Genomic DNA, 24,799 nt, shown 5'->3' on the forward strand with positions numbered 1-24,799 from the left:
GTGGTACTTCTAGTCATTACTTCTGAACCATTAGGATGGTGATAGTAATAAAAATTAGACCCTTTTATTCAATTATATTCTAGGCTCCAAGAGTGTATCTCTGTTCCACTTTATGATACTAGTGTTATTACATTTTCATTTCAAATATTATATTTTGAAATACATACATTTTCCCCCTATTTTTTGAGAAGGGTTATTTTTGAAAGTTCCTATGTAATGATATGAGATTTTTTTCTTATTTTGAAAGGTGAGATGAATTATATGCCAATCTGTTAAAGTCCAGTGTAAAACATTATGGACATGAAAAATAACTCCATAAATAATCATTTTCAGTTTTAGAAAATATCAGTAAAAATGAAAAATAACTTTCAAGAGGTTAAACTTCCTTCTAAATTTCTGCACATACAGTAAAAAAAAAATCTTTATAGTTACCGAATAAAGTTCTACATAATAAGAAATAAATTAGACAGTCTTCCAGAAAAGGCAAAAGCAATGGTACAAAAGGTACAGAATTATGAGACAAGGCACATAGTCAATTCCAAACCAGCAATCCTACAAAGAAAGCACCATGTAGTTCAGCAACAAAAATACTGCATTCAAGTATTGATTTACCATTTGCTTTAATAACAAATTTTTCGGTCCGTCACAACGGATAACGTATTTTCTCTCTGCAATAGAACATGGCATCTAACTTTATTATTGCTGAAGCTAAAAACCAATGAAAAACTTGAAAATCATCTATGAGAGATTTGTTTCAGTGATAGGAATGATGTAACCCCAATAAAAAACAAAAATTTGGGTTTTAACATATTCAAGAATTATGATTATGTGCCTGTACTATTCTTTAACCTACCTTCAATAATGGTTTCTATTAACAGATAAATCTGCCCCAGGATATAATAAAGTTAGAGCGTCTATGGCTTGGGTTTTTGAGCTAATTTAAAACTAAACAATGTATTTAACGTGCTGGTCTTAAAATGTCATATTGATAGAAAACAGAAATAAGTGAAAAACAGCTATATTTAGGGAAAGTCTAATACTTCAGTGATATTTTATAAATGACAAAAACTGAGAGATAAAAGAGGGGTTAATGATTTGCTAAGGAAATAGTCATTGGTGACTAAGGGCAGAATCACACTGTCACTATTAGATCTCTCAAGAGGCCATCCAGAGAAATAAGAACAGGGATATTTGTGTCTGGGAACTGGAAATATCCCTTTCCCCCTCATGTCAGGAAATAAATACAATGGTTTCTATCTCATTGGCAAGAGAAAGAGCACAACACTGCTTTTAAGGATATAGTTTTGTCCTTAGAGAAGTTCTAGGCTTGAATTTGTAAAATGTGATTATTATGGATCATGGTTTACCCTGTACCATCAGCTGTTACATGATTAAAATGATCTCCTATAAAACATTCAAAATTTCCTAAGGCTTTCATGATACATATTTTAAATTCTATATCACATGAAATTAAAAAGAATATGATGAACTGGAAAATGCTGAAAATATATTGTGCATCCTTGTTCACTGTTTAATTAAGCTCAATATTTATTGAGTGCTATTAAGTGCCAAACATGTTCTTGGTAGAGAAGTTCTCTAAATGATGCATGAAGTTGCATCTTTAGTAAACAGAATTTCATTCATCACAGTTTTTCCTAAGATTGCCAGTAGCAACAAGAAACCTACATATTTTGTTTTCATATTTTCAAATAAATGACTACACACTATTTTCCACTAAGTGACAGTAAAACAGACAACTCTGCTAATAAATTTATTTTTTTAACGGTATAGGAGATAACCGTTGACAGCGTCATAGGACTCGGGAGTACTCAGCCTCTTTTTTTTTAGAAGAGATTTTTAATTAATTAATTAATTAATTAATTAATATTTGGCTGTGTTGGGTCTTCGTTGCTGCGCGCGGGCTTTCTCTAGTTGCGGCGAGCAACTGCGGGGGGCTACTCTTTGTTGTGGTGTGCAGGCTTCTCACTGCGGTGGCTTCTCTTGTTGCAGAGCACAGGCTCCAGGTGCGCAGGCTCCAGTAGTTGCGGCACGTGGGCTTCAGTAGTTGTGGCTCATGGGCTCTCGAGTGCAGGCTCAGTAGTTGTGGTGCACGGGCTTAGCTGCTCTGCAGCATGTGGGATCTTCCTGGACCAGGGCTCGTACCTGTGTCCCCTGCATTGGTAGGCGGATTCTTAACCACTGCGCCACCAAGGAAATCCTAAGAACTCAGCCTCTTTTGCTCACCACTCTAAGGTGAGCAGCAGAAAGAGCATATAGGTTCAGAGGACTAACTGTAGGGCGAGATTACCAGGTTCAAATACCAGCTGTGCCATTTACTACTTACAGAGTCTTGGAAAAGCCCTGCCTTGGTTTCATTAAATATTAAAAAAGTAAACAAACAGAGATAATAATAGTACCTAGCTCATGAAGTAAGTAAATATTTGCAAAGTGCTTGGAACAATCCGTGGCAGAAACCACTATGTAAGCACTTGTTGAATAAAATAAAATAAAAATAGTATTCTGTGTGTTTGGGGGAGGGAGGCTGTAAAAGGGGGGGGGGATGAGAACAGTTTTTATCATTCATCCCTGATTTGACATGGCACTCTTTGACTCAAAAAGCTCATCTTCTTGTGATAAATATCTTTATGGATTTCTTCATTTACCAGGACTCGCAAGCTATCATCACCTTGGATTCTCTAAATGGTTCTTTTCCTTCCATTTATAAATATGTTTAATTCTTTTACCAGAGATCACTTTTTTTTTTTTTTTTTTTTTGCGGTATGCGGGCGTCTCACCGTTGTGGCCTCTCCCATTGCGGAGCACAGGCTCCGGACGCGCAGGCTCAGCGGCCATAGCTCACGGGCCCAGCCGCTCCGCGGCATGTGGGATCCTCCCGGACCGGGGCACGAACCCGTTTCCCCTGCACCAGCAGGCAGACTCTCAACCACCGCACCACCAGGGAAGCCCCCAGAGATCACTTTTAATGCGTTCATTACATGGTCTAGAGTACATCCCCCTGCAACTACAATCATGTGAAGAAGTCTGTAACTTTGTCAAAAAAGTATTACTCTTACCAAGACTATTAGAGATAAGACACTACATATACCCTATACTGTAATAGTAGATACCTCGATAAGAAAATGCTGACATTATAAATTACCCAAGGAGAGGTACAAATGAAATGTTCTGTGAAATAACTTCTCAGTAGGTATGTAGGATGGTAGCTTATAGAACTTTGGGCATATATTTCAAGCAGCAACAGTAAAACAAACAACACATCACTTATGTCCCTCATATTACGGGCTAATATTAGCTCAATCTTCTGGACTTATCCAATGAAATAATTTTGAGAAAAGATTGTGCAGGGTTTACTAGTCACCTGATAGTAATGCTGTAATAAAGTGGAACTGAAATAAACTGGTGCCTTCACTTTAGCAGTCAACAACATTTATACTTTTCCTGCCACAAATAACTCTGATAACTTAAGGCAATTTAGTCAACAATATTATCAACCAAGATTTATTGAATGTATAAATAAATACTGATCTAAACACTGCTGGAGATAGATTTTCCTGTCCAGTTGATAGTAAGAAGTACATCCAAAGTGGTTAAAGGGTATTAAATTTCATCAAATTAATTGTTTGCTGTGTACTTCATTTCTGATTACATATTTACTATCTGTGACTGTTTTTTAATGAAAGGAGTTGTTCTCATGAAAAATCTGGCATCTAGAATGTTTGTCATAATCTATTAAACTATGCATAATTTGTACTTAAAGTCTGAAATTTCAGTACCCTACTTAAAAACTAGTTGGATTTTAAATGTGTTCATACCTCGATTGTATGGAACTCAAGATTTCTTTTCTTACAGAAAATACAGCAAAACTGGCAGAGAGAAAGAAACAAACATTTAATGAGCACCCAGTATGTGCCAGCATTCTTCTGGGGAACTTAATTTTAACATGTTGTTTTTCACAACCCTGTAAAGTAGTAACTATCATGCTGATTTTACACATTCAGAAGGTTGTTTCCTTAAATTTCACATTACTTTATTAAGTAATATATGTACATTGTGGGAAAAATCTCAACTATACTTACAATCAAATAGGCTAATAAAAAAATAGCAACCCATAACCCACCCCATCAAAGGCATTCCTTCTTTTAATTTTTAGCCTTGTCTTTTGGTATTTATCTCAACATTTCTAAATAAAACCTAGTGGTATAAGAATATTATTTAGATATATTGAGATTAAATTGAGAAGGCCTTAAAAGCCTTCTATCCTCTTACCCCAGTTTGGACTGGACACTCTCAGCCAGCTACATGGCTGCCATCCCGGGACATCCCTTCACCAGTATTCTGGGGATTCCCTTTGTCTTTTTCTTGTCCTTTTTGATTTATCCCTTCTGTTACTTGACAGATCATTTAGCTTGGAATACAATTTCAGTTTAGAGTCATGTTCGCTTGGAACTTTAATAGCACTACTCCATGGTCTTAGCCTCTAACATTGCTGTCAAGAACTCAGATGTCACTCTTATTTGAATGCTGTGTAGCATATTTTTGTTTCTATTTTAAATCCCTGAAAACTTTTAGGAGGTTCTCCTTATCTCAGATGTTCTGAAATTTCCCGAAGATGCACTTTGAAATAGGTCTTTATTTACGTTGTTGAGCACTTAACAGGTTCATTTAACCTGGAAACTCATAACCTTCAATTCTGGGAATTTTTCCTTCAGATCTTGACCAAATGTCCCTTAAACAGTGAGATCTTCCCTGGTCATCTCATATAGAATAATGTTCCTCTGCCTTCTTGCCCACCCACAGTACTGTACCCCACCTCAATTTTCCCCCACTGCATTCATCACCGTATGACATAATGTAGAGCCGTCTATCTTTGCCAGTCTACTCCTACTAGAATGTAAGCTCCATGAAGACAGGGGCTTTGGTCTGTACTGCTGACTGTTTTGAATGCTTTATTCACATAGGCCAGAACAGTGTGCAGCACATAATAGAAATTTTTAAAATATATATGATGAATGAAAGGATTATCTCCATAAGGAAAGGTAATTTGCTTAGTCAGTCACTCTGTAGGGCTTTGAATCGGGAACAAAATCTTGGGAAGAGAGAAAAGAGAGACAAGGTCTCACAGCCGCTTGTCAGTAATTTAAGTCATTTTAAAATAAGAAATAGCCAATCAGTAATTGCGATTTGTACAAAGGGATGGGGAAGCACCATAATAAACTGGATTTTGAGTCATACATATTTGGGTTTGAATTTTGGTTCTGCCATTCATTTGGCATCAGTATTCTTGTCTATAAAATGAGGATAATAACAGCGTCTGTTTCACAGGACTACTGCCAGGAGTAGACGACAGAATGCATAGCCAGTCCTTAGCATGGTCACTATTTCATCATCATTGTGTCTATCTGGCCACACTTCTTGTTTCTTCATATTCATAACTATTTATTTTTATTCTAAAAATATAAAGAGATAAAACTGATAGAGCAATCAGTGATACTAAGAAACAGGAAGAATCAGAGATTCACACTTAAAATAGCCAGTTCATGGTATTGTATCCAAAAAACATGATAGGTGGTGAGATAAAGTCTACACAGCATACTTATTCAAGAATTTATTGAATTTATCAAAAAAAAAAAAACCCTATTGCAGCAGTCTGCAACCCAGAAGAGGGCCCTTAGTAGACATCAAATCTGTTTGCTGTTTAAACCACCCAGTCTATGGTATCCTATTATAGCAGCAGGAACTAAGACAAGTACTATATAAGAATGTATTATTTAGGCATAAATACAACAGAGCAGTTAAATTCATTGCTAAGTTTGGGAAAGCTTATGGAAATTTTAGTATAATTCTAATTTATGAACCGTAGAAACACATTTAGTTATAAAAGCTCATCTTTATCAATAACCCTATGCTATATCACTGACATTAAACATTACTAGAAGAGGCCACATTTTCTGCTCATTCCTATTTTGCATGTGGTTTCTTTTTTGGGAGGCTTACCTACCACTGTGGAACTTTCTAGCTTTGAGCAGCTACTCCAAGGCTATTTTTATCTAATTGTTTTGTGCACTGCTGATGATATTCTGCTTTTAAATATATTTTTCTCTCTCTTATTGTCAGTCACTCCCAATGTATTATTTCACAGGCTCCCTCCCTAGCTCATCTGGTTCCTAATACACACATCTGAATACTTCCCTACAGTTCCTACTTTTAGAAATTAATTACAAAAGGTTTGTTTAAATATGTTTTTGACTCTTTGATGGCACTACTTTGATTAAAGTAAAAGGAAAAAAACCCAAAGGGCTCTAAGATATAAAAAAATGAACTGACATAAAATAATAATCTTTATTACCAGTTCTCTTTCTACTTCAGTCTCTTTCACTTCCTTCCTCTCCCAAGAATTTATCTTCTTTTTACTCTTTTCTACCTTGAATTTTTCCTGTTATTCTCTACTCTGTAGTTAGAAATAACTTGGCAAACACAGACAAAATAAAAATTATTTTGTAAGCAAAGGAAAAAAATGAAATGGATGGGAAGTTCCTGTTGTGATATATTAACTGTCAATTGAAATGGGAAAAAGTTAACGTGCAAATTTCTGAAGACAACAGGAAAGTAAATAGGCTGTACCTTTCAGAGAAAAGAAAGTAGTTAGAACAATCCAGCAGACACAACAGCTTTATGAGAAACTTGGCAGCTTCCTTTCTTAAGTATTGCTACTATAGAAATTAGGTGGCAGGGGAGTGCCAAGAGGGTCATAACAAAACACGCTTCATCCCTGGAGGCAGCTCCAGTCTGTTTTGGATACAAACTCAACTAGATTTTCCACCTCTCTGATTTACAAATCCTTCTGTTTGAAATATAAACTAAAAAGGCTTCAGTAAATAGCTGAGCCAATCCTGCTCCCTCCCCCCACAAAAAAAAGAACAGGAGGAGGGTGTGGGAAGGCCTGGGGAGAGGGAGACACTGCTGGTGCAAGTAAAGTAAGCAATGTTTAGATAATTTTGCTCAACTTATCTGAATCATATATTTTTCCTTTTTGGAAAGTTTCTATAGCAGCCAAGAGCCTAGATCAAGTCTCAAAAATAAATCTCAAGATGCACTATAAACAACTCCACTCCCATCTTTCTACCTCAAGTTACATAACAGAATGGTGAATTATGACTGTACTTTAGAAGAAAGGAATTTGCCAAACTGTGCAAGTAAAAATGGAAAAAACAAATGAGTAAAGTCATGAGATACAGAGACAGGATGCTTCCTAAGATGCCATACCTGAAATTTCTTTATTGGGTTGGTTTAAACCTGTCCAAGCAAAATGAGAAACATAACACTTCTATAATCTCACTGGTTCCATGAGTCAGAGAGAATTGAAGTTTGTCTCAAATCAAAATTTATGTTGTTGGTCATGCATTCTTCTTTCAAATCATAATAAACATCTCCTCAGATAAGGAAGCTGAGGCTGACGGTTAAAAATGATGAGAAGAGGGGATTTCCCTGGTGGTCCAGTGGTTAAGACTTCACCTTCCAATGCGGGGAGTGTGAGTTCGATACCTGTTTGGGGAGCTAAGACACCATAGGCCTTGGGGCCAAAAAACTGAAACATAAACCAGAAGCAATATTGTAACAAATTCAATAAAGACTTTAAAAATGGTCCACTTCAAGGGAGGGGGTATCTGTGTGTGTATGGCTGATTCATTTTGTTGTCCAGTGGAGGCTAACACAACATTGTAAAGCAACTACACCCCAATAAAAATTAATTAAAAAAAAAAAAGGTCCAGGGCCTCCCTGGTGGCGCAGTGGTTGAGAGTCCGCCTGCCGATGCAGGGGATACGGGTTCGTGCCCCGGTCTGGGAGGATCCCATATGCCGCGGAGCGGCTGGGCCCGTGAGCCATGGCCGCTGGGCCTGCGCATCCGGAGCCTGTGCTCCGCAACGGGAGAGGCCACAACAGTGAGAGGCCCGCATACCGCAAAAAGAAAAATAAAAAATTAAAAAAAAAAAAAAAAAAAAAAAGGTCCAGGGCCTCCCTGGTGGCGCAGTGGTTGGGAGTCCGCCTGCCAATGCAGGGGACACAGGTTCATGCCCCAGTCCGAGAGGATCCCACATGCCGCGGAGCGGCTGGGCCCGTGAGCCATGGCCGCTGGGCCTGCGCATCTGGAGCCTGTGCTCCGCAACAGGAGAGGCCACGACAGTGAGAGGCCCGTGTACCACAGAAAAAAAATAATAATTAAAAAAAAAAAGTCCACATCACACACACACACAAATCTTAAAAAAAAAAAAAGTGATGAGAAGAGATGGAATTGGAATCCAGTTAGGGCAACTTCAAAGCTTGTGCCATTTCCACTGCCTCACAACTGCCTCTGATAAAGGCAATCCTTTCAGAGATAATGGAGAGTTCCAGTCACAGGTATGAACTTTCTTTCCTAAAGCAGTAAGCTTCCTACCTGTGAGATAACTGCTAAATCTGCTCCTGTGATTTTGATAGACTAATTAATCTCTTAACCGAAACGCCAACAATAGCACACACGTGTATGCTATCAACTTGAAATGCAGCAGAAAGGATAAAAAGATCATTTTCTATTATTAAAAGAACATATTTTATCTTACCATTCTGTATAGGAACCAGAAAATATTTAATAAAAGCTATTTACTACCAACAAAATCTTTTTAAAAAAAAGCACAGATGCTGTGCTCACTAACACAACTATGGTTACAATATTAACCAGCAGCACAATCTAAGAGTTCAGATCTGACATTTGCAACCAGGTACACTTGACGCTATGACTAGTTAACTTGGACAATGGCGCATACCAACTTTGCATTTATCAGAACCAACAGCTGTGACTGTATAACTGTTTATAGTCCCTGTGGCCGCATAATGATACTAATTCTCTAATTTTGTTCCTAAACTATTTCTCTGAAGTGGATGTGGTTTTCCCTGCAGAGGATGGGGGTGGAGGGGAAATACTTCCCACACCTAAGATTACTTTTCACTTTGAAGTGCCTCACCTGAAAAAGTCAAGCAAAGTTTTCTCTAGTGTGTCAGTCATTTGCTCAACAATCACTCACTCACTCAACCTGCAACCATGCACAAAACAACCTGCTAGTTGCCATGGCGACACCAAAATGAAGATAGTGTTGTCAACTAAGAGGTTCCAATCTAGTAAAGAAGATACACACTGACAACTTGTTAAAAGCGTAAGGACATACATTCATTATTAGAGGTAAAAAAGGAGCTGTTTATCAGAGATAAATGCTGTGAATTCGGATGAGTGGAATAAAAGAAACAACTGCCAAGAGATGATATCTAATTGGGCTTCAGGACAAATGGGACTATCATAGATGAGGGTGGTGGAGTGAGAGAACATAGCAAGATAATCCAGGCTGATGGCCCAATGTGAGCAGAAGCCCAGGTATGAGAATGCCCGGGAAACCTGAGCAGTCCTATGACCTGGACCCAGAATATCTGTGGTGGGTAAAGAAAGAGGAAGTTAGAGAGCCAAGTCTGGGTCAGAATCCAGAGGACCTGTAGTGTTATTGCAAATCTGGATTTCATCCTATAGATAATGGAGATCCGGCAAAGTGTTTAAAGAAATAAAGTAATATGATTCAATAGTGATTTTAAGAAGATTAATGCCAAAAAAGCAGTGAAAGGAGTAACATGAAGGAAGAAGATAGAACCAAGCAGAGATAGATGGGTAGTTATTAAGACATCTAGGTAGAAACAAATGAGTAATGTAAGGTTAGAAGGACTAGAAGGATGGTGGTCATTTTAACAGAAACAGCAATCACATGAGAACAACAGGCTGTGGGGGAAGGAGGGGATAAAGAAGGGAACTACACAAAGAGAATGGCTTCAGTTTTGAACGTTCCAGTAGAGATGTTCAGATGACCAACTGGGAATTCAGGTCTGGAACTGAGAAATTAAAGCCAGAAATAGGGACTTAAAAGTTATTGGCACCAAGATGATATCTGGAAACATGAAAACAGGTGAAGTCATCTACAGAGAAAGGACAAAGCAAGCGAAGAAGGGTAAGGACAAGGCCTTTAGATACCTGCACTTACAAAGAGGGAAACAGTCAAGAAGGTACAGCGAGGGAGAAACACAACCAAGAGAAAAAAAGTTACAGAAGTCAAGAAAGGAGAGCTCTAAAGAGGGGAGGGAAGTCAACAAACTCTGAAGAGAGTTGGAAGGTGAAGAGGACAGCAGTTACGGAACTTATCACATCTCTGAGACTGCTAGAAATTTCAGTGGCAGATGAAATCAGATTTCAAGGTACAGAAAAATATGATTAGGTAGTGAGCACAAATAAACTGCTTTTTAGAAAAGGTTGATGAAGAACTGAGCTAGTCCTAAAGTGTCCTAACTTCTAGTCAGTTCTAGGACCAGATAATATACTAAAAATTAGAATGTGACAGTTACTGGAGAAGGATGTTAAGTGAATCAGTGAAAGAGCAGAACCAGGAATGACTCAAGTTTGCTATTTTGATTTTAACTTATCTAGCTTCTAAAATAGAGTAAATTTTATGAATTAAATACTTATAATAAAGTGGGAGGAAGCTGGCTTTAGTCATAAAAGCATTAATCTATGTTGCTTATCACCTCAAGTCTAAGAAGACATTACAACTAGTATTGAACAAGCATGGAAACTTGCTTTAGTTATTGTCATCATTTATTTGCTTAGATTTCTATGTCCTTATTGTCAATTTGATCCCAAATTCATTTCCTGTTGTTTCAATTAATTCAGTTATATCAATTTGGTCTTCTTGGAGACGTCTTCACGGCAGTCTTCTGACTGCTCCAGTCTGAACTGGCTGTCATCACTCTGCGGCTGCTACTGAGCTATGTAACTGGGTTCACTTTGCACTCTCCGTCTCTCCCCTGAACTGGATCTCCTATCCTATATCCCACATCCTGCTCGTTTGTGGTTAACAATGTATCCCATTAGCTTCAGGAGAAATGATGTGTAGGAGGTAATTTTTTAAAACTTGTATGTCTGAAAATGTCTTTATTTTATCCTCATGTGCAATTCATGACTTACAGCTAAATACAGAATTCTATATTGAAATAATCTTCCTTCAGAAGATTGAAGGCATTCCTCATTGTTTTCTAGCTTCTGAAACTGCTGATAGAAGTCTGAAGCCATTCTGATTTCTGATCCTTAGTTTGTAATCTGTTTTTCCTTTTTAGGCAGTTTGTAAAACGGCCTCTTTGTCATCAGAGACAAACTGAAATTTCCCGAAAATGTGCCTTGTCATAGGCACTTAGTAATTCCTTTCAATCTGGAGCCTCATATCCTTCAGTTGTGGGAATTTTCTTAAATTATTTTTCTAGTGACTTCCTCCCCTTGTTTTTCTTTTTCTGGAACTCATTGTTTTGACTTCCTAAACTTATACTCTAATTATTTTATCTTTTTTTCCCTCTACTTTCTGGGATATTTCCTCATTGTCATCTTCTAACACTTCTATTGAGTTTTATTTCTGTTACAATTTTTTTTAATACACAGCAGCATTTTGGCTTTGTATAACATTCAGTTCTTGTCTCACATATGTAATATTTTCTCTCTCTGAAGATAATTATAATTTTTTTTAAGTTTTCTATTCCCTGCATACCTCTGTTCCTCAAAGTTTCTTTTTCCTTTTGTTTTTTATTTGTTTTGGATTTTTTCTTTCAAGCTAGAGGCTTTCCCTCTGATGACTACTAGCTTTGGGAATGTCAGTGTCCTTAGGTCTTTCCTCTTGGGCTGGTTAAATATCCCCATGGCACTGATCTCTTGCCTGGAGGGTAAAAGGCAAGTGAGGGAGACAGTTGGAGGGGTCTCATCATTCAGTATGCAGGTGTTCATTTTATTCCCTTGCATTTGGTAAAGTGCCCTGTGCTCTCAACTTTGCCTGGTATAACCCAGTCCAGAGACCCTTGAGTTTTCTCCCCCAGAGAATTAACCTACGGCCTTCCATTAGGGTAGAGATGGGGGCAGGAAGAGCAACGATTCAGTGGTCTGGGGGAGAGGAGAAGACTGAGGGATCTACTACTATGTGTTCTTGCTGCCATCGATTCCTGAGCTATTTGAAGATTCTGCGGTAAAAATCTGGTTGGTTCTTGGCTTTCTTTGTTGCTAGATTAAGATTTGGCTTTCTCAGGTCAGCTAGGACATTTACCACACTCCATTTGCTTTCCAGCTTTCAATTTATTATTATGTATTATTGTTTTTTGTGGTTGTTTTCTTCTTTGCCATTCTCCTTATCCTTGAAGGATCATGTCTTTAAAAGAATATCCTTTTACTATAGTTGTAGTGGGGTTTCTGCGAGGAATACAAATTATATGCTTATGTTCAATCCACCATTTTTCTCTTCAGAAGTCCAGGCTGAATCAAAAACCATTTCTGATGCCACTCATTACTATTCCCACCCAATTCTCCAACTATCATAGTGGTTTACTAAGGTTAATATTGCCTTAGGACTGGTTGAGAGAGGCCCCTCACCTGGGCATCACATTTTAGAGGGCTCTACTTGGTTGGTGTTTTGGGGCACCAACCCCAACAGAGCTTGAATGTATCAGCCAGGATGTCCACATGCCTGTTTGTAGGGTCTCTCATGACATGGGACCAAATTTGAAAATTCTAGCCTGACCTTCCAGATTGTTATAAAAGTATACAGTCAAAGTTGAAGAATAGAATGTATTTTATTTAAGTTAAAAAAAAAGTTTGTTAGACTAACTTAAATATTAAGATATGATACAGTTTCTAAACTTAGCAATTAGCTGGTCCACAGTTAAACACTGACTTCCTTCATGATTTCTCCTTCCCCATGTCTTCTGGATTTACAGCAACCCTGACAGTAGCCTATACAAATGACTTACTTAACTGAATCAGAAAAGGAATTTTTTATTTAAGACACCTTACTGCCATCTGCTGGACATTTTAAAAAATAAGGACAGATCAACAATGAGAATTAGATGACATGTACCCCTAGTTGCTGGGCAACACATAATTTGCACAACCAGATGGGAAGCACTGCCTTGGAATTACCTTTCACAAAACTGAACTAATCTGTACTATTCCATGATGAGGGTGGGGAGGAAGATAAAAGAGCAAATCAGGAGTCTAAACATCCACTTATAACTTAGAAGAGACTGTGGTCTGATACCTTGACTTAGAACCGGTTTCCTCATTTAAGAAATGATTTAGCTGTTAATCTAAATCTAGCTCATAGGAGTGAAATTTAAAAAATGGCTTTAGGACCAACAGGCTGGGAGCCACTGAATGAGGCAGGGCCTGGCAGCCTTCTGGGCTAAGGGCCAGCCCTGCCTATCAGCCCACCCATCGTAGTCAGCTCCAACACAACAGAAGGGCCCATGGAGCCCACACAGGGGACACCTCTAGAGTACATAGCTCTGGTGACCAGAGGGGAATGCCCCATTGGGCTTCATAGGATGTCTCCTACATAAGGCCACTTACCCAAAATTGGGAAATGTAACTGACCTACCTAATATAGAGAAAGAGAATTAGGCAAAACAAGGAGATAGAAGATGTTCCAAAGGAACAAGACAAAAATCCCAGAAGAAAAACTAAGCAAAGAAGACATAAGCGATCTAACCAATAAAGAGTTCAAGGTAATGATCATAAACATGCTCATGAACTTGGGACAAGAATGGATGAACACAGTGAAGTGCTTAACAAAGAGTTAGAAGATACAAAGAAGAACCAAACAGAGCTGAAGACTACAGTAACTGAAATAAAAAATATACTAGAAGGAATCAAAAGTAGATTAGATGATACAGAGGAACAGCTCAGTGAACTGAACGACAGAGTAGTGGAAATCACCCAAGCTGAACAAAAAAGAATTAAAAAAAATAAGGATAGTTTTTAAGATACCTCTGAGACAACATCAAGCATACTAACATTCACATTATAGGGGTACTAAAAGGAGAAGAAAGAGAGAGGGGGGGACAGAGAATTTATTTGAGTAAATAATAGCTGAAAACTTCCCTAACCTGGGAAAGGAAACAAATATCCAAGCCCAGGAAGCACAGAGAGTCCCAAACAAGTGAACCCAAAGAGATCGACAACAAGACACATTATAATTAAAAGGGCAAAAATTAAAGGTAACAAGAGAATTTTAAAAGCAGCAAGAGAAAAGCAACTAGTTATGTACAAAGGAACAACCATTAGACCAGTGGTCCCCAACCTTTTTGGCACTAGGGACTGGTTCTGTGGAAGACAATTTTTGTATGGATTGGGGAGTGGTAGTTCAGGTGGTAATGTGAGCGATGCGGGGGATGGTTCAGGCAGTAATGTGAGCAATGGGGAGCCACGGGGAGCAGCAGATGAAGCTTCGCTTGCTCGCCCGCTGCTCACCTCCTGCTGTGCAGCCCGGTTCCTAACAGGCCAGGACTGGTATCGGTCTGTGGCCTGGGGATTGGGGACACCTGCATTAGACTATTAGCTGACTTTTCAGCAAGAACTTTGCAGGCCAGAAGGGAGTGGCATGATATATTCAAAGTGATGGAAAAAACCCCTACAAATAAGAATCCTCTACTTGGCAAGGTTATCATTCAGATTTAAAGGAGAGATAAAGAATTTTACAAAAAAGCAAAAGCCAAAAGAGTTCATCATCATTAAACTGGCCTTACAAAAAATGTTTCAAAGACTTTACTAAGGGGAAAAGAAAAGATGACAATTAGAAATACGAAAATTACAAAAAGAAAAATCTTATTTGTAAAGGCAGAAATACAGTAAAGGTAGTAAATCACCACTTACAAAGTTGGTAGGAAGGTTACAAGACAAAAGTAGTAAAATCATCTATATCTACAATAAGTAGTTAAGGGATAGACAAAACAAAAGATGTAAAATATGATGTCACAAACATTAAATGTCAGGGGGTGGTGTTAAATGTAGGGTGGTTAAAATGTGTTCGAACTTAAGAGATCATCAACTTAATCTTCCTGCAGAATAAAGAGGGGGCTATAGAATATGTCCTACCTCCTTTCATGCAAGACACATCCTTCTATTAAGGACCTTAACCCTCTATTTACTTTACCATGTTGCACCATGTGATGATTTTGCCCACCTTCACCATTTGACTGTTGGTAAAAAAAGTATATTTTACTGTCTTCCACAAAGTTTGAATCCTGTTTTATCTCTGATTATAATTAACACTTGTTTCTGCAAGATTAGCAAAATGATGACAATTGATGAAGTTCTGTAATGGGTACATGGATGTGTATTGCATTATTCAACTTTGTGTCTGAAAATTCTCATAATAAAAAGCTAAAAATAAAAAAAAAGAGAGACTGTCAACTTAAAATAATCACATATAGACAGGTTGTTACATATGAACTTCATGGTAACTACAAACCAAAAATAAATAATAGATGCACACCAAAACGAGAGAAAGGAATCCAAACAAAACACTAAATTCTATGAGAAGAAAGCCAGGGTAGCAATACTTACATCAGAAGAAATACACTTTAAGACATAGACTGTAACAAGAGACAAAGAAGACATTACATAAAGATAAAGGGATCAATCCAACAAGAAGACGTAACACTTGTAAATACATATGCATCCAACACAGGAGCACCTAAATACATAAAGCAAATATTAGCAAACATTAAAGGGAAAAATGACAGTAAGACAATCATCGTAGGAGACTTTAATACCCCACTTACCTCAGTGGATAAATCATCCAGACAGATAATCAATAAGGAAACACTGGCCTTAAATAACACATTAACTATTTGAATGTAATAGATATATACATAGAATAGTCCATCCAAAAGCAGCAGAATACACACTCCTTTCAAGTGCACAAGAAACATTCTCTGAGATAGATCACATCCTAGGACACAAACAAATATATTTAAGATATTTTATATTTAAGAAGACTGAAATCATATCAAGCATGTTTTCCAAACACAACAGTATGAGACTAGAAATCAACCACAAGAAAAAAACTGCAAAAAACACAAACATATGGAGGCTAAGCAACATGTTACTAAACAATCAATGGATCACTGAAGAAATCAGAGTCAAAAAATACCTGGAGACAAATGAAAATGAAAACACAATGATCCAAAATCTACAGGATGCAGCAGAAGCAGTTCTAAGAGGGAAGTTTACAGTGATAAAAGCCTACCTCAAGAAACAAGAAAAATCTCAAATAAATAAGCTAGTCTTACATTGAAAACAACTAGGAAAAAAGAAAGAACAAGAAAAACCCAAAGACTGGAGAAAGAAAGAAATCATAAAGATCAGAATAGAAATACAAGGAGAGGGGCTTCCCTGGTGGCGCAGTGGTTGAGAGTCTGCCTGCCAATGCAGGGGACACGGGTTCGAGCCCTGGTCTGGGAAGATCCCACATGCCACAGAGCAACTGGGCCCGTGAGCCACAACTACTGAGCCTGCGTGTCTGGAGCCTGTGCTCCGCAACAAGAGAGGCCACGACAGTGAGAGGCCCGTGCACTGCGATGAAGAGTGGCCCCCACTTGCCACAACTAGAGAAAGCCCTCGCACGGAAACGAAGACCCAACACAGCCAAAAATAAATAAATAAATTTATAAAAAAAAAGAAAGAAAGAAATAGAAGGAGACTAAAAAAAAAAGAAAGAAAAAAAAGATCAATGAAACTAAGAGAAGGTTCTTGGAAAAGATAAACAAAAGTTGATAAACCTTTAGCCAGACTCATAAAAAATATGAATAAAAAGAGAGGTACCAAACAGATGAAATCAGCAATGAAAGAAGTTATGATTGACCACACAGAAATACAATAGACCATGAGATTGCTATGAACAATTATATGCCAATGAAATGGACAACCTAGAAGAAATGAACAAATTCCTAGAAATGTACAATCTCCCAAGACTGAATCAGGAAGAAACAGAAAATATGAACATACTGATTACCAGGAAGGAAACTGAATCCATAATTTTTAAAAAACTACCAACAAACAAATGTCCAGGGCCAGAGGGCTTCACAAGTGAATTCTACCAAACATTTAGAGTTAACACCTTTCTTAAACTATTCCCAAAAATTGAAGAGAAAGGAATGCTTCTGAACACATTCTACAAGGCCACCATTGCCCTGATAACAAAATCAGATAGACACGACCAAAAAAAAAAAAAAAAAAAAAGATTACAGGACAATATCACTGATGAACATAACATGCAAAAATCCTCAGCAAATATTAGCAATCCAAATTCAACAATACAATAAAAGGATGATATGCCACGATGAAGTGGGATTTATCCCAGAGAAGCAAGGATAGTTCAATACCTGCATGTCAGTCAATGTGATACACCACATTAACAAACTCAAAATAAAAAGTATACAATCACCTCAACAGATGCAGGAAAAAGCTCTAACAAAATTCAACATCCATTTATGATAGAAACTCTCAACATGGTGGGTATAAAGGGAACATACCTCAACATAATAAAGGCCATATATGACAAACCCAGAACCAATATCATACAAGACAGTGAAAAGCTGAAAGCATTTCCTCTAAGATCAGGAACAAGACAAGGATGCCCACTCAGTCCACTTTTATTCAACACAGTACTTGAAGTCCCAGCCACAGCAGGCAAGAAAAAAAGAAATGAAAGGAATCCAAACTGGAAATGAAGAAGTAAAACAGTCACTGCTTGTAGATGGCATGATACTGTATATAGAAAATCCTAAAGATGCCACCAGAAAAAACTATTAGAACTAATAAATGAATTTGGTAAAGTTGCAGACTAAAAAATTAACATAAGAAATCTGATGCATTTCTATACATTAATAACAAACTATCAGAAAGAGGCATTAAGAAAACAATCCCATTTACAATTGTATCAAAAAGAATAAAATACCTAGGAATTAATCTAACTAAGGATTAAAAGATTTGTAGTCAGAAAACTATAAGATAATGCTGAAAGAAATTAAAGACAACATGGACAAATGAAAAGATATACTGTGCTCACAGGTGGGAAGAATTAATCTTTTTAAAATGACCATAGGGCTTCCCTGGTGGCACAGTGGTTGAGAATCTGCCTGCTAATGCAGGGGACATGGGTTCGAGCCCTGGTCTGGGAGAAAGCATGCACTTATGAGTGTTTGCACTTTCTAATTAAACCAGCTTTATGATCACGTTTCTGACATCACCTGCAAACAAGGTTCTTGCTCACTTCAGGCTCTGACTTTGCTTTGCCCATTTGGGCATCAAAGCATTAACTTTACTGGAATGTCAAAGAAACACAACAACCAGACTGGACAAGGTTCTCAATTCACCTTTGTGCTATCCCTCAGCCAGGCAGCAGAAAACATGCAGTAGCAGAGACACATTTTTTCCTCTATAAATGTATGCGTCACAAAAATGTTGTCCACTGTTCAGCTTTCACTTTTCCTCTATTTAACAGTGTTCTTGAAAGGTGTCCAGTGGCTTTTAAAAAAGAGTTGAATTCATGTAGGTTATATTTACATTGAAAATGAATATTTACTCGTTCTAGTTCATGTGGTCAATTTATATACCTCCCTGTATTGTTTGTATGCAAAGACCCTACCATCTGAAGAAGTAATTTCCTTTTGAAAATTCAGTAAATCATGCTTTTGTATGGTTTCAATTTGAAAAATCTTTTTTATGAATAAATTAAAATCTGGATATTGTTACCAGGGGAAAATAGTTTTTTCTAGGTTTTCTAAATTTGGAAATGGGTGCTTCAGGCCAGATGTTCATATGCCTTAAGAAAACATCTCATTTTCAATGGAAAAGAATTTGCTGTATCAAAATCTGTGTCAAATGCCAGGGTAAATATAAATTTTTTGTATTTTGGGTAATCTGTAAGCTGCTGAATGCAAGAGACTGAGAACTAGCAAGTGAGAAGTACATTCTGGGCTTAACCACTCCCCACTCTGCCTCTTCACACATACTTTTTTTTTTTTTTTTTTTCTTTTTGCTGTATGCGGGCCTCTCACTGTTGTGGCCTCTCCCGTTGCGGAGCACAGGCTCCGGATGCGCAGGCCCAGCGGCCATGGCTCACGGGCCCAGCCGCTCCGTGGCATATGGGATCCTCCCAGACCGGGGCACGAACCCGTATCCCCTGCATCGGCAGGCGGACTCTCAAACACTGCGCCACCAGGGAGGCCCCACACATACTTTTTTCTTCTAAGTTCTTGACATTTATTAGGTTTCCCATCACTATGAACTTGCTCATGTTGAACAATGTGTGAGGCAGAAATAGAGGCCTTCCCATCCTTTTTACACTCATGTTTTTTCACCAGTTTTAAATCTCTGAAGGACAGTAAATTGGCAGCCACTAACAAAAGTTCTTCACAGATCCTTTATATTCACAGGGCTCTTTTCTTTTATGAATTTTCTGAGGTAGAATAAAAGGTGCATGTTTTTCATGAGTGAGCATTTCTCCATAGCTGACTGCCTCACACCTGAAATCAAAATGTATGCCATGGTTTTACATCTGCAAAAACTGATCTGTCCTCCTTGGGGTTCCTCTACTGGTGAGGAACAAAGAGCATGCAGAGCTTGCAAAGGGAAAGAACCCTGCAAAAACAGAAGGGCTTCCCCACACACTTGACTTACTTATTTGGAAACAAAATTCTATATCTTCTTTCTCTTTCTCTGGTCCATCCTTTACTAATGCATCCTCATCTTCCTAACCTCTAAATGTTGCAGGGCTTAGTCTTAAGCTTTTCTCTTCTACCTAAATACACTTCCCTTGATGATCTCACTCAATCTCATGGCTTCAAACACCATCCATTTGCTAAAAGCCTGAATCTGTATCTCCAGTCTGTACTTCTCCCTTAATTTCGACTCACTTATTTCTATCTGTGTATCTAATAAGATTCTCAAACTTAAGATGTCCAAACTGAGCTCCTGGTCAGTCCCACTTTCAAACTTGCTTCTCCCAGTCTTCCTTATTCTAAAAATTTTCATTCTTCTGGCTGCTCTAGCCAGAATTCTTCACTCTTCTGTTTCTCACTTCCCACATCCAATCCAACCAGCGAACTGGCTTGTTGGCTCCACCTTCAGATACAATCTGGTCACTTCTCAGCCCTTCCACTAATACCATTATGGCCCAAGGTCTACCATGTCTTGTATAGATTATTGCAGTAGCACCCTAATTAGTTTCTAAACTCCCATTCTTGCTTCCCTAGTCTTGGTATAGATGTCAGTGGCTCCCCACCTCCCAGAGTAAAAGCCAAAGCTCCTACGATGACCTACAAAACCTTTATGATCTGCTTGCCAAAGAGCTCAGTGATATCATCTCCAACTACTCTCGTCCTCGTTCATTCCATTCCAGTCTCATTGGCCTCTATGCTGTTCCTGGAACACTCTTAGCATATTCCTACTTTATACTAGCTGTTCCCGAGTGAAACCCCTCACTCACAGGTATCTACATGCATTATACCCACACTTTAATCAAATTTTTAGTCACATGTCACTCAACAGTGGGGCATTCCTTGGTCACCTTAGCTAAAATTATACTTCCCTGACACTTCCTATCCCTGATCCCTACTTTATTTTTTTCTCTGTACTTATCACCTTCTAGCACAGTATATATTTTACTTATTACTCTTGCTTATTGCTTGTCACTACTCAAGAGAATGTAAGCTCCACCAAGGGAGAGGTTTATGTCTATTTTTTTTTCACTGCTATATCTCAAGTTCCCAAAACAGCATTTGGCACATAGTTCGCACTCAATAATTATTTGCCACATAAATGAATGTTTTTAAAAAATAAAAATCAATAAAAGCCACACAATATACAACAATAATAGCATATACTGTGAATAGGCATCAATAATCTATCTTTCTAACTAAGTAAGAATTTTCTAAAGGCAGAAATCTTATCTCTATCTCTTTTCATTCTTAGGGACTGGCATAAAAGGTTACATATATAGCAATTGCTCAATTAAATAGCTGATAGCAGGAAATTTTGCCTCAAGACAAATCACTGAGAAATAAAAACAGAACAACAGAATAATTATCTAATTCGACACTAGATTGGCATGTAAGGAAGAATGACTCTAAAAGTAGTCCTTTTCTCTCTAATATTTATGGGCCGTAGCTCCTAATGCTAATTTAGGACATCCACTCCAAAAATGATCATGGACTGCCATGAGTCAAGATGGCTGCCAGACTTGTCAAGGACAGAAGGTGGAGGATTGGCTCTGGACTACACATCTTGGCCACCTCATCTTAGTTTGTCTTTCGGACCTGTACCTGGAATGTTGGAGACATTTAACAATTTACTAAGTATTCCTCTCCTATAAAATCATAATAATTATTCAGACTACAATTACACTTCCTCAAAAATCAGCTGACTTTTGTGGATCAAAGTGTGAATAGTCAAAGGACCCTAGAGAAGTGGCAAAGAGAGTCATCAACATAACATTACAAATAATGACAGCAAAGGAGTTGAAAGAAGGTGACTCTGAGCTAGTCCAATTCACATAGAACTTGTATGTGAAACACTAACAGGCTAAAAAATGGTTACATCCAGGAAGGTTTGCAATATAATTTAAGCCCACACCTAAACTGGTTTCAACACATGCTAAAGAAGTACAATGGATGAGAGGAAAATTTGATTTTTCCAAGTATGACCCCTTGGAGAAAAGTGTTTGCTAACCTGACTAATGTCTAGAAAAGCGATAAATGTCACAGGATAAAAAGAGAACTAAAGGATTCAAATTCTGACTAAGAATCTGAGCTCCATTTAGAAAATGAAAGGAGATGAAGGAAAAGGCAAAAACAAACAAAAAAACCAAAACCCTGATTTTCAAAAATACAACAAAATCACAAAATTATCCATACTAACAAACATAGAGACAATAAATGATTCTGTTTTATCTGCCTACTAAATGTCTATGACTAAATGTCTAGGTTCACTAAGCAAAGAATAATACCACAATGCAAAACACCAAAGCAACTCCTACTTTTCAAATTCTTTCATTATTTTACTTAATCTTAATTATGTTCACTTAAAATTACCTGACTGGTCTAATTATTTAAATATCCACTGGTAAGCATGCAAAACACCAAACAGAATCATTTGGTAGGAAACAGGGAAAGAGCAGCTTTGATATTGACATTAATTCCTTTAGTATATAACAACTCAAGTGGGGTTTTCTGATGTATCCCTTCTGTCACCCACTCCAACCACAGTCCTGAATATAATTTACATGGGCCATATAAAATTAGCGCAGCTAAACTACCTTAATCTGACATTACATTATACAAGACAACATCAGGAGCTGTGTGAACAGGGCACAAACCATTCAATACTAAGTTTCCAACCAAAACTGGCTCCCCAGTAAATCTCAGTGCTTCAGTAAGATCACCTAATGTTCTTTCAAAATTTAAAGCCAAGCAGTAAAATCAGAGACAACGTATCATCCGGCTTGCCCAGGAGTTTACAGCAACTAACTAGCGCTCAGATAAATTTTCTCTCTGTAAAATAACTTTGCTGCCACTTCGTTATAAAGAATAAAACTTTCTAATGATCTCTAATTCTTGGTTAACATACTATATTTTAAAGTACTTACTTAACAGTAAATGAAGGATGTTTTGTTTTACTGTAACACTCAATAACAAGTCCATAAATTACCAGATAAAAACGAGGAATTTCTTTCCTTTTACATTAGCTTACCCAGTTTAGTGGCGCCCTCTGGTGGGTACTCAGGAAACTGTCCCTCGGAAGGGACACTGACAGTTCTCCTCAGGCATCGCCCTTTGGTGGAATCTGTCTGCTGCTCCTGTCCTCCCTCCACAGGTATCTAGTAAACCAAAAAAGAGATGAAACTTAATAGTGCCATAACTACCTTCTGACTGAATAACGTTTTTAGTTGATGAAGGTTAGGAGTGTGTAATCATCAGAGCAAAACAGAAGAAATGTAGAAATAATGTATGCACAAAGGCTAAAGTTATTACCAACCCTTTTCCAGGAATCTTTTCTTTAAAAAGAAAACTGAAAGATCAGGAAAGGTGAGTATGCAAATTAACTTACATGAAGTATGTACAAATCACATCCAGTTGTGTACGTGCTTAGGGAGCTCAGAAAACAAAACACCCACACAAATAAGATTCTTTTACATCAGAAACTGGTTCACAAGTCCCATTCCTGCCCAATCGTCAATAAGGTAAATGGAAATGAAAGTTGACCAGAAAGATTTCACTCCAAAATTCTCTTAAAGGAAGGTTTTGTTAGATAAAAGTAGTAAAATCAACCAAATTTTCTCCAATTTTAAAAGTAAGCACTTAGAGATAGTTAATGAAATACTATACTACCTATACACGTTTTTAGAGTATAGATAGTAATTGATACACAAAATGGCATATTTTATTCCACAAATGAGATTAGTTTTTGAAATCCTAAAAAATACTTCTTCTGGCATAACTTTTTTTCTGTTTGTACATGTGGAATAAGAACTATGTATGGTACAAAAGATCTCTAATTCCGTTAACTATTTTACAATTTACACACTGCTTTATTACTGTAGAGTAATGGGACGGCTCTAAGTTGCTTTTTTTTTTTTTCAATTTCGGTAATTCTAAAAGACCAAGTCAACTTACTTTGGGGGTAGAGGGCAAAGACTTTTCACAATGAGATTTTATTAGTAATCTCTATCAGAATTAAGAATAGTATTTGTAACATCTTAAATAGTTTGGCAAAATATGTCAGGAATTATGTTACCAAGGCAGTTGCCCGGGAATCATACCTCCCCCCCTCCCTCAAATGGAAACTAACTGCCCTTATCTGAGTTTCATGCTCAATTACAAAAGGAGGAAGCTGCAAACAGAAAAACAAGACCTGGTTAGAGCCAACTGGGCCCAAGATAGCAGAAAACCTGATCTCCAGTGCACCTTGAGCCTCTCTGTACGTTCACTGTAATACATTAGAATGCTGAATGACACAATTATGAGCACCATGACAACTGGAGTTGCCATGACAACTGGAAAAGTCCATACAAGGACTGAAAAGGGGTGTTCCCTCAGTTCTGGGTCCAAACCACAGCCTTGTTCTCAGATATCTTATGAATACTCCTTCTCTTTACTCAATTCTTTCCCTTTTACCTGGACCCTTCTATATATATGGTGTCTCAGCCCGAATCAGGTTGAGAAGTTGATTTGTGAACTAAATTCCCACACTCCTCCATTCTTTGGCCAGTTTCATTACTTGCTGTGTGAATCTGAGTGGAAAAAGAACCTCTCTGGCTGAGAGAGCCTAGGCTAGGGCCCTGGTGTGGGTCCAGGCAACCAATTCGGTAACAATTAATCACAGTCTCTAATTCTTATGGCTCCAATACAGGCATTTTAAACAAATTTCAATAATAATGACTAGCATTAAATTCTTACTATGTACAAGGCTAAGGAATTTACATGTGTGACATTATGAGGAAGCCATTATTATTATCCCCTTTTCACAGATGAGGAATAATTTATCTCTCCAGATGATTACTATGGGCATATCAATTGATCCAGCAAAACTGGAATAGATATGGGCTTAAATGTACATGCTTTCTGCTTTGCCTCAGTAATCCAACTCCTAAGACTGGGGTCAAGAGGATGATACCAACGGAAGCTTTCTCTGTGCTACTGAGAATTTGAAGAGCAAAATTCTAATGTCTTCATAAGGACTGAAAATTCTCATTTCCTCATGACCATAATAACTACGGTTACTGCTTGCACACTGAGAAACCAAATGGTGGAATTAAGAAAGGTAAAATTCTAAAAAATAAGGGAATATCAAATAATAGCATCAGTAAAGCTAATAAGTCTTCTAAAAGTTCTCTGTAAT

The 24,799-nt window shown here is 37.7% G+C and overlaps 1 protein-coding gene across 9 annotated transcripts in view; it reads right to left on the bottom strand.

The window, feature by feature from the left end:
• RASAL2 (RAS protein activator like 2) overlaps window positions 1-24,799 on the bottom strand; it is a gene marked incomplete at its 5' end in the record, with an annotated part of 387,226 nt that overhangs the window by 161,958 nt on the left and 200,469 nt on the right. For all 9 annotated transcript variants that reach the window (XM_082612733.1, XM_082612736.1, XM_082612732.1 and 6 more), the window contains one exon: window positions 22,652-22,778. In XM_082612733.1, the coding sequence (XP_082468859.1) occupies window positions 22,652-22,778 (127 nt within the window). The remainder of the gene's footprint in view (window positions 1-22,651; window positions 22,779-24,799) is intronic.

This window comes from Mesoplodon mirus (assembly GCF_964341445.2).
Source record: "Mesoplodon mirus genome assembly, chromosome: 3".
Lineage (NCBI taxonomy): Eukaryota > Metazoa > Chordata > Mammalia > Artiodactyla > Ziphiidae > Mesoplodon > Mesoplodon mirus.